The sequence below is a fragment of the Pinus tabuliformis genome, chromosome 7 (genome assembly GCF_031772625.1).
Source record: "Pinus tabuliformis cultivar Carrire ecotype Pingquan chromosome 7, CPIR1, whole genome shotgun sequence".
In the NCBI taxonomy this organism is placed as follows: Eukaryota; Viridiplantae; Streptophyta; class Pinopsida; order Pinales; family Pinaceae; genus Pinus; species Pinus tabuliformis.
In genome coordinates, this window is record NC_142293.1 from 981,284,090 (window position 1) to 981,295,322 (window position 11,233).

The following is an 11,233-nucleotide window of genomic DNA, read 5'->3' on the forward strand; positions in this document are numbered from 1 at the left end:
GAATACATGGCTGCAAGCCAAGCAATGTGTGAAGCAATGTAGATGAGGAAAATACTTGTGGGTATTTTCAGTAAGGAGATGGATTCGACATTGATATATTGTGATAATTAGAGTTGCTTTAATCTATTTGAGAATCCAGTATTTCACGACATGTCCAAGCACATTGATATCTAGTATCATCGTTTGCGGGACTGTGTGCAGAGGAGAATTATGTTGCTACAGTACATTCCAACTAGGGAGCAAGATGCTGACATCTTGACAAAGACATTTTCGAGAGGTAAATTCAAATTCCACAGGTGCAAGATAGGGGTGGTGGACAATTCCTTTCTTTCTAAGAGCGAGTGTTGAAAAAATGTAGCAAGAAAGGCTGAATTTGACTTTAACCTTAGTCAAATTGAGTAAATCGAATTTCCACACTAGCAGGACAAGTTGGAGGAAGTTAACTAGTGTGACATGGATCTTGCCACTCAGTTAGCTGAGTAAATTCATGTTAGAGGACTTGGAGTTCATTTATGCATGTGAAATTGTTAAATTTTAGTAATCGAGTTCAGTTATTTTCAGTTGTATTCAGTTAACTGACCTCTAACTATTCAAAGAGTTAGTTGAAGGTCAATATTGCAGTGGGACAATAGTGGAACTCAGAGATCTGTTAGTTAATTTATTAATCAACCCAAAATAGATAGTGCGTGCAAGGAATTCAAATTCCTCAGTTGAAGTGGATATGGCAAGGCAGTGTAACATTAGTTGTAAGTTAGTTTTTAGTGTATAGGTGTTGCATGCAGTTAGTGATCAATCCTTGGTAATTGCGCAATCAATTTGGAGGAAATTCCTATATTTTAAGGGCCAATTTCCTCAGGAATTGTGCAAGGAAATAGGAGGCTTTGTGAGAAAATAATTGGTTAAGTGTTGGATAGAGTTTTTCATTGAGAAAAGGGAACAATTATTCTTTTGCAGGTTGAGCTCTGAATTGGAGCTAGCAATTGTAGTAGTTTCTTTATTCAATTGATTAATACAAAAACACTTGGGGGGTTGATCCGGATTTAAACAAGAACACAACAAATTAAAGAGATAACCATAAACACAGAGATGCAGCGGAAATAATACTTCATTTCATTAATGTAAAATACTGAAATATGCTTACAAACAGAAATGGAAATAAACTAGCTAGGGCGATGGTGGCTTATCTTTAAGAAGAGATGTGGCAGCTACATGCCTCTCAACTATGTTACAATGAGGCTCGAAGGCGTATTTATGGAAAACCCTTAACATCCCAAAAATAACCCAGAAGATGAAACGCCAAATTGTGGGCCCTGTTTTGGGTAAGTTGGTACATCAACTTCTTGGGATTGTAATTTTGGCATCCAATATTTGTTTGACGCATACAATAGCTCATTAAAAAGATCTATCTGAGCACTACAACTTTGGAAAGAGAAAAATTCGTCCATGGACCCATGTTGCTCCCAGATTTCCCAAAAAACGTCGTTTAGGGCCTCAAAACGGCTCCGGAAGTTCAGGACCTAAAAAACTGCTAAAAGTAGTAAATTGTGCTACATTTAAGGAAACTGAAAAACTAAAAGAGACAGTTGTGGGGGTCCAAGTGGGATAGGTGAGTGGCCACCAACATCCACCTGGATCATTCCTCCCCCCTTAGGAAGCAATGGTCCCCATTGCGTTGAGTTCCTCCATCTGCTGAACTTGGTCCTTGGTGAGTTGTTCTGCAATCTCTGAAGTGTCCAGTAATGGTGGGAAGCATGGTAGATGGCATTCCACATTGAACACTCGGTGCAAGCGAAGGAATGGAGGAATGTTGTGCTCCAAAGATTTTTTTCCCATAGCCTTGGTAATGCTGTAAGGGCCATGTCGGAGTGGTCTAAGCTTCTGATGGGATCTTGTAAGGCGTTCTTTCTGCAGATGTAACCAAACTTTGTCACCCACCTGAAACTTGTGTGGTACCCCTGTGGGTGAGGAGAAGTTGTTCCTGTGTTCTGTCATGACCGTATCCCTTTAATGCTACTGTTGTGTGGAGGAACCCTTCGCGGGGGTCATGGATATGGCTATGATCTTCCCCTTACTTTGGGAGCAAACCAGACAGATAATGAATTTCCTAGTCTGGGAGACGATCTTGCTGCATTTCTTAGCAGAGGTCAAAGAAATGGCAGTAGGTGGGGCTACCTACGGTATCATGTATAATGAATTACCCAAAGTAATAATAACAACGCGAGGCCTTGACTCATACACAACATGTCATCTCCACAAGTATGGCTGGCCTAATAATACATCACAAACATCCAGAGGTGTAAAATCATACAATACCTCATATGTGAAGGGCTTGATGCCGTAGGGAAGGCGACATTGCTAGCGGAATCAGAGATCTTGTCCTTCGTGAAACCACCTGATACTGTATGACTGCGGGTGTGGTGTAGTCAGTAGGCCCAACCGCTTCATGACCTCTATTGAAATGAGGTTCTTCTGGCTCCCACTGTCAATAATGAATTATAGCGGCGAACTCTTCACCCAAATCTATGAGTGGAAAAGACGCTCCCCTTCCTCTGGATCTTCAGGCTCATTCTTCTGGATATTGGTGGTGGCAACAATGGTGTTGGGATCTGCATCAATGATCTGCTTCCCTTTGCCATTCCCCTTGTCGGGTTCTGACTCAAGGTCGGAACATGCATCTGATTCTAAAGCCTTCAACTCTGTCACCAATGACTACTTGGTCCGACACTCACTTGTGTTGTGAGTGGGGATATTATGGAACTCACACCACTTTCCTGTGTCCTTCTTTGACTTAGTGGTGTTATTCTTTTCTTGTGGCTTCGAAGGGTTGCCTTGGGTCACCCCGCCTTGGCTTTGTCCTTTGGTCTTCGGATTCGTAGATCCAAAGTCTCTCTTCTTTTGCTTGAAATTTTGTTCGATTTTGACAGCGTATCGATACGTTGTGCCGAGCGAGGAGATGTTCAGGAACTCCTTCTCTTCCTGGATGTATCTGTGTAGGCAGTCGCCGTATTTGAGTACCATATGTAGCTCAGAATCTTTTATACCCAACTATGTTCGAAGGGTATGAAAAATGTTTGTGAACTCGGGCACATCTTGGTCCCATCCTTGCCACAACGTGGTCCACTTTATGTATTTGTCCTCATAGCTTTTGACAGGGTAGTACTGCTCCTTGATGGCATCCCAGAAGGAATTCCAAGTGGGTGCGGCTGAGAACAGTGAGTATGTACTTTCATCCTTTTGGTCGCACTAGGTTTCCCACTAGTCCTTGACGTGGGGGGCTGCTTTGAGAAGAGTGAAAACAATCTTTACCCAACTTGAAAATTCATGAATAGAAAAATAACCCTCTAGCAGATTTAACCATTTATCTACGACATTTGCGTCTATTTGACCCTTGAATATGGGGATTTCAAAATTAACTTGTATCTTAAATGGTGTGGTGTTTCCAGAGTAGCTGTTGGAAGCCAACGCGTCGCCTCTGGGTAGCCGCTGAAGGATCTACGCAAATCTGTCCATCTTCATGTTCCTTTGTCGGTTGAGGGCTTCTTCGAGCAAGATTTTGATAGGATCTCCTGCCCCCTCGTCTTTCTTTTCATCCGCCATGGGAGGCCGTCGGGATTTGCGAGGCTGGTCTTGCAAAGGTTCAACCAGTTCAAGCCCTAACTCTTTATATCCTGACCTCGTTGGGGACATGCAAAGAAAAACAAAGAAAAAATAGACCGCTTTGATACCACTGATCCGGATTTAAACAGGAACGCAACAAATTACAGAGATAACCATAAACACAGAGATGCAACGGAAATAATACTTCATTTCATTAATGTAAAATACTGAAATATGCTTACAAACAGAAATGGAAATAAACCAGTTAGGGCGATGGTAGCTTATCTCTGAGAAGAGATGTGGCGGCTACATGCCTCTCAACTATGTTACAATGAGGCTCGAAGTCCTATTTATGGAAAACCATTAACATCCCAAAACCTAACCCTAGAAGATGAAATGCCAAATTGTGGGCCTGGTTTTGGGTAAGTTGGTACATCAACTTCCCGGGGTCGTAACTTTGGTACCCAATCTTCGTTTGACACGTACAATAGCTTGTTAGAAAGATCTATCCAAGCACTACAACTTTGGGAAGAGAAACATTGATCCATGGACCCATGTTTCTCCCAGATTTCCAAAAAAACGTCGTTTAGGGCGTCAAAACGACTCCAGAAGTTCAGGGCCCAAAAGCTACATATGGTACTCAAAATAGTAAATTGTGCTACAATTAAGAAAATTGAAAAACTGAAAGAGAGAGTTGTGGGTGTCCAAGTGGGATAGGTGGGTGGCCAACAACATCCACCCAGATCAGGGGTTTTCCCTAGTTGGGTTCCCTTAGAAATCACTGTGTTTGTGGTTTTCATGTCGATGCATGTTGTTCTAAATTGTGGTTTCCATTTCGCAGATCAGTGGAGTATAATTGTGTCTCTTGTTTTTCATTTTCAAATCTTGAGGACTTGCACTTTCTATCAAAATTTCTACAATCTCCTGCATTCCTCAATTCTTCCAACCCTACATCTTGGCTGACATTTCTTCATCTAACTCCTAATTTCTTATATGTGTTCTCTTTCCTAAAATTCTTCTCAGCCTTCTTTGCCATTAACACTTTGTTTTTCCTCTATCATTAGATATCCCCTATCTTCTCTCTTTGTGTTTGTTCTTCTTCATTAGTATTCTTTTTAATCGCCTCTCTCACTCGCTACAAACTTCCTTTATCTCTTAATCCCTAAGGAGGGTATTGTCACTCTGATACCACTTAATGAAGTTAATATCGCTGCTTTCGATCACGCATCCACACTTTTTCTTGATCTCCACTTGACTTAGCAGTTCTACAATTACACAGTCCTAACTAAAGCTCTCTCGTTCCATTGATCTAACCCTACTAGGTTTCCCTATCCTAGACCTGACATATACTTGACTCTTGACTTCTTTCTAATGTAGCCAGCTCAATCCCCTATATCCTCAAAGGACTATTCTTGATCTCTTTTCTTAAGGTTTCATTTAAAACCCCATTAGGATTTAACACCCTGAACTCGATCCACACACAATAACACTCTGAAGCCAATCCTCAAATGTCCATCTACGTATTAGTGACTAGGTGCTCATGGGTCAACCAAACTCTATATGTGTTCACCTCCACATTGTTGTCCCCAACACTTGGCCAAGGGCTTAACCCAATATCATATAAACCACAATCACTCGACTCCTCCATGACCAAGCATTATGGGACCTTGAAAAATCAATGACCATGATCATCGAAAAAGATTGACGATGGAGATGGATTATGGGAAGCCTCCCTTGTGACATCAATAGATATTAAATATCATAACTAGAAGATCAAAGTATTTGTCAAAAAAAATATTAGATATCATAACTAGAAGATCTAAATATTCATCAAAAAAAAATATTAAATATAATAACTGGAAGATCAAAAAATCTAATAATTTGAAGAAAAATAATTTTTATTAAAAATAAAATAACATTATTAAATCTTTAATTGAACTTATCTTAAATAATTGGAAAAAATAATAAATATTCTCCCTATCCAAAATCAATTCCCACATTAATATAATTAAATTATTTAACTTTAAAAATTACATCAAAATATCTAAATCCATATTTAAATAATTATACTTCAATAAATATAAATTTTGTATATGCACAATATAAATAAAATATTGTTATTAGAAAAAATTTCTTTAATTCAAAACTACCTTTCATAAAATGTCCGTCAATGTGAAGAGATACATTTTTTTAACTTACCATTTCAAAGCATCTCAATGTCAAAGATTGTCTTTCAAAAAAAATGTAGCCTTTCATTTCAAAACATCTTAATGTCATATTTCCCTTTTTATTAAAAATTCTCACAAATTCATAAAAGTTAATTTTCAAAACTATCACAACAAATTAACACAATTGCGTGCTTCTCAAACTACTTTTAAGGCCTCTAACCAAAACTTTGACGAGAGAACCCACAAAGAACAACTACTCAGAAGAGACTTCACATGATTGAGACTTCACAACTACTATGAAACGGCGTTAGTCATTATTTGTTAGGTTCCTCAACGTTGAATGTTTGTGGCGAGTGAAGTTTGAATCGACTAACAAAAATTTATACACCACCAAATAGATAATGTTCACCTACAGAAGAAGATGCCATGTAATCTTTTGTCAAAATATGTGTACAAATAAAGATGCAAAGCAATTTTTGGAAAGTCACATTTGCAACAAAATGTTTAAACGAGTTTGACTTTAAATGCTTTTGAATTTAACGGTGCCTAGAAGACTTCCTACTCAATATAGGGAGCCAAATAATACACAATAAAATCAGAGACTTCAGAGCCAAATAGTCCACATTAAAATCAGAGAGTTCAGACTCTACATTAAAATCATGAATATAAACATCGTTAAATTGGAATAATTTTGGATTCAATGACATCTATGTCCTCTGTGGGAACATTTCTTACTCAGCAGCCGGATGCGTAGACCGTGCCTACGGGCAAGAAATTTAAGCAGAGGTTCATGTTAAAGTCTATGTAATTATTGTTCCTGGAATTTTCATTACATTGAAGTTGAAGTTGACCTGGCTCTACGCACTGAATCAAATCTGTGACGACTTATTCCGATCCACTTTCCTCTTATGTCATGGGGTGTGAAATTTGACATTGACGATGTCAGTTTTTTTTTTTTTCTTCTGATCCAAGGCTGCACGGAAGCCACCGATTATTTGTTTATTGCCTTGCATTATCCTTCTATATATATCACCTGATCACCTCCTTTTCTCCAAGCACTCCTTGTGTTATAACATATCCAAAGCCTTAGGTTTGCTTCAATGGCTTTGATCTTGTTATTGTTATGGTTTCTGGCTTTCTATGGCAATCTCCCACTTGGGCAATGTCAGTCCCGCCAATTTCCAAAATCAAATACCATCTTTGCTTCTTCAAGAATTAATTATCTTTCCAAGAATATAGTTGATCAGAAGCAACGGAATGATGTTAAAGCATTACTGGCGTTTAAGAGGAGGATCGTCAGTGACCCAGATGGTGTTCTGGCTGGTTGGAATTCAACCACCAACAGCAATCCTTGTAACTGGAGAGGCGTTTCATGTGGCCATGGACCGACTTCAAGAGTGCAGAAGCTTAATCTCTCCGCGGCCAATCTTACAGGCGCTCTGGTTGGTGAGCTTGGGCAACTTAGGTATCTAATCCACCTTAACCTCTCTTCGAATAAATTCTCTGGTCCAATTCCTTCTCAGATCGGCAAATTGAGAAATTTGACAAGCCTGGATCTCAGCCAGAACCAGCTGCATGGCAACATACCACCAGAGCTTCTAACTTCATTACACAAGTTGATTGTGATGAGGCTTGACGATAATATGCTTAACGGAAGCATTCCTTCCCAACTAGGTCAGCTGCGTGAACTTTTGCGTCTAAATTTATCAGCAAATTGGTTGTCTGAAATAATTCCTGTCGAATTAGGTCAGCTGAAGAAGCTGAAAGTCCTTGATTTGTCTGAAAATAGGCTGTCGGGAACCATTCCTTCTGAATTGGGACAGTTAAGAATGCTGCGTCAGTTGGCTCTGTTTTCCAACAATCTGACTGGTAGAATACCTCCACAAATAGGCCATCTGACAAACCTGCAAGCGTTTCTAGCTTACAACAACCGTATCAGTGAAAGCATACCTCCTCAGGTCGGTCAACTAAAACGTCTTAGGGATTTAAATCTGGGAAATAATAGTATTTCCCAAGTGTTGCCTGCTCAAATGGGGAGGCTTGTGAATCTTGATTTCTTGGATCTCAATCTTAACAAATTAGGAGGCAAAATTCCTCCCTTTCTGGCCAACCTGACCCACCTGACATACTTAGACTTGTCTAACAACCAGTTCTCTGGCCTCGTCCCGCCCTTTCTAGCAAATTGCTCGATGTTGATATATCTAAAGCTAGACAACAATTCGTTGGTGGGAGAGGTTCCTGCGGAAATAGGGCGGTTAGTGAACCTGCATAGCTTGTCTCTTTCCCGAAACAAGCTCACCCGAGTGCATCCTTCTCTAACGTTCAATAATCGTAGCAGTCTGGTTCTGATAAACTTGTGTTCCAATTACTTGAGTGGCGCACTACCAGAAAGCTGGGGACAGAACCGGAACCTGCGCGTCATAACAGTGGGCTATAATCAATTACAAGGAAATTTACCGGATTGGCTTTGGGATCTCAACAGCCTGCAACTTCTGGATTTCTCAAACAACAAATTCTCTGGTAAGATCCCCGCAAAGATTGGTCTTTTACAAGCTCTGAGGAAACACGGTGCAGCAGAGTCTCAGCCGGAAACGCTGTGGCAGGACAAACTCATATTGAATTTCAAGGGAGGGGAGCTCTTTTACACATATTTCTTTTCGACGCAGGCATTTTTGGATCTATCTGGAAATCAACTAAGTGGGCGGATTCCTTCTGAATTGGGATTGTTGAACAGCCTTAGAAATTTGAACCTTTCCAGCAACACTCTCAGTGGCAATATCCCGGTTGCACTTGCTAATTTAACCCAGCTGGAATCGCTGGACTTATCTATAAATCATCTGGACGGCCAAATACCAACGGCGTTGACGGGTATAACCGGCCTGGCGTTACTGAATTTCTCATACAATAATCTCTCTGGTGTGATTCCAACAGGTAATGAACAAATAGGTTGTGATCTATGTTAAACTATTTGAACTTTGTTTAATTGTATGCAGTGTTCCTAATTAAAATTGAGCTAAACGTTTGGATTTAGTCCAAACTCTTCACACTATTTTTTGAAATTACTCCACAGAACGATACTTTGGACTGAAATATTGTAATATGTGAGTGCAGGTCGTCAGTTCAATACATTCGCTAATTCTTCGTATCTGGGCAATAAATTTCTCTGTGGTTTTCCACTTAACCAATCTTGCTACCTCAGCAGGCAGGCAGATCCAGGAGTAAGTAATAGTGAAGACGATGATAACACAGCACGGGTGGCAATAATAGCGGCCGTAATTGCAGGAACATTGTTTATATCCGCAATCTTCTGGTATTACTGTTACTACAGATCGGCCTGTCCTTCATCTGCTCATGAAACACCTGAAATTCGCTCTTTTGAAGAGGGTTTAAAGTTAAAGTTATCAGATCTGTCAGATGCAACCAATGGTTTCAGTGAAGCTGCCATCATTGGCACGGGTGCACTGAGCAAAGTATACAAAGGAATTCTAAGGAACGGTCAAGTGGTTGCTATCAAAATCCTTGAAATGGCCTACAACGAATCGCTGCGCAGTTTTGTGAAGGAATGCGAGATCCTGGGTAAGATTCGGCATCGGAACCTGGTGAAAATTCTGGGGGCGTTCTCAAATTCGAACACAAGGGCTCTAGTGCTCCAGTTTATGCCCAATGGAAGTCTGGAAAAGTATATTCATCACTCTCAAGTATGTCAACTCACATGGGAAGTCAGGTACAGAATTGCAACTGGTATCGCCCAAGCTATGGCTTATTTGCACAGCGAAACAGGGATGGGAGAGATTGTTCACTGCGATCTGAAACCCGCCAATGTTCTTCTTGATGAAGACATGGAAGCCCACGTCTGTGATTTTGGGATTTCAAGAATAATTGAGACACAAATAAGCGGAGTCACACTATCTAACACCCTTAGAGGTTCCATTGGTTACATTGCACCTGGTGAGTCTTCTATTATTACTGTGAATTTATTGTTTTAGAGGCAATTATAGTCATATTTATGCTGCTTATTGTGGCGTGCGTCCTGTAGAATTTGGATGTGGCGAGAAAGTATCTGCAAAGGCAGACGTGTACAGCTACGGAGTGTTGCTATTGGAAATGGTAACAAGAAGATCACCCGCAGGTGGACTTCCGGAGGGATTTAATTCGCTTGCAGAATGGGTGGTATGTAGTTTGCAGAGTGATAAGCCGGCAGAGAAGAATGTGCAGGAAGTGATTGATCCATCACTTTCAGAAGAAATGGACGGAGAAGCAACTCAGGCAGCTGCGGATTCGATAATGGAACAGATTATAGGACTGCTGAGGCTGGGAGTTGCGTGCTGCCGGAGCGATCCAAAGGAGAGGCCTCCCATGAGTGTAGTGCTGGACAGGCTGACTAATATAAAGAAGACTAAGCATGCCATTGCCAATGCCAATTCCAATTCCAACGTCTCTGCTCCGACGATGGGCTCAATACTTCGCTATCTTGAAAAGTATGCTTTCCGCTCCTTTTTTTTTATCCTACTCGAATTTATTTATATTTTGAAATTAATTTTATTTATAATTTATAAAAACTTATTTTTATCTTTATTTTCTTCATTTTTCCATATAAAAATTTATTTTTATTTTTATTTTCTTCGTTTTCATTTTTATTGAATCTTTATAATATTTTTAAACAATCCATTACACCATATAATATAATATAATATAATATAATTTTCAAATTTTAAAATATTCCCAAAATTTATAATCAATAATAATGCATCTCTTTTTCTTTCTTCTATCTTCTATTCTCTATTCTCTCCGGTTTTCAATAGAGTTTGGAGCAATAATATGTGGTATAATATTGAGCAATAGAGTGAGTTTGTGGTATATATTTAGAGTTTGGGTTTGAATTTGATTAGCTAGCTGTGTTTCACAAATGCTACAGCGACGAGCAGGCACAAAGGACGGATACAAGTACATCATCTTTCTGAGGAATCGATCTCCACCGCGTAGTCAGTCCGTTTCGATGATTAAAATCATGAAAATAAAGTAGGTTAGACGGAGACCCCGTCGTCATGTTTCATGAGGATCATAAATAAATAATCCCCTGCCGCGGTTGGAATAGAACGGGTAAGTGTGTTGGTGTATTGCTTGAAACATATGTTTATAATTTCCATGTAACAATTTTGAATATTTTGCTCTATTTGAAGACTCGGCTTATATCATAGGGATAGTTTATTTAATTATATTTGTAATGCTTTTTGAATTTTAGACCAATTATTTTATAAGCAGGTGATTAGATATATTGATAATGTATCATGGATGTACTTGTTTCTGTTAATTTTCTAAACTAATACCATTTAAACTTATACATATATAATAGAAAAAGAAAATAAATAATATAATGTATTTTAATATTATTTTTTAAATAGGTACAACTTAATTGTTAATTTATTTTAGTTGTTATTTAAAAATTAAACCATTTAGAAAAATCTAAT

At 39.2% G+C, this 11,233-nt stretch overlaps 1 protein-coding gene across 1 annotated transcript in view; it reads left to right on the plus strand.

Moving 5' to 3' along the window:
* LOC149250895 (uncharacterized) overlaps positions 1 to 10,938 on the plus strand; it is a 107,366-nt gene extending 96,428 nt beyond the window's left edge. Inside the window, exons 5-8 of the mRNA XM_089453784.1 lie at positions 6,850 to 8,696; positions 8,877 to 9,713; positions 9,802 to 10,243; positions 10,681 to 10,938. Coding sequence (XP_089309910.1) covers positions 6,850 to 8,696; positions 8,877 to 9,713; positions 9,802 to 10,243; positions 10,681 to 10,726 — 3,172 coding nt within the window. The 3' untranslated portion in view covers positions 10,727 to 10,938. The remainder of the gene's footprint in view (positions 1 to 6,849; positions 8,697 to 8,876; positions 9,714 to 9,801; positions 10,244 to 10,680) is intronic.
* The last annotated feature ends 295 nt before the right edge of the window (positions 10,939 to 11,233 follow it).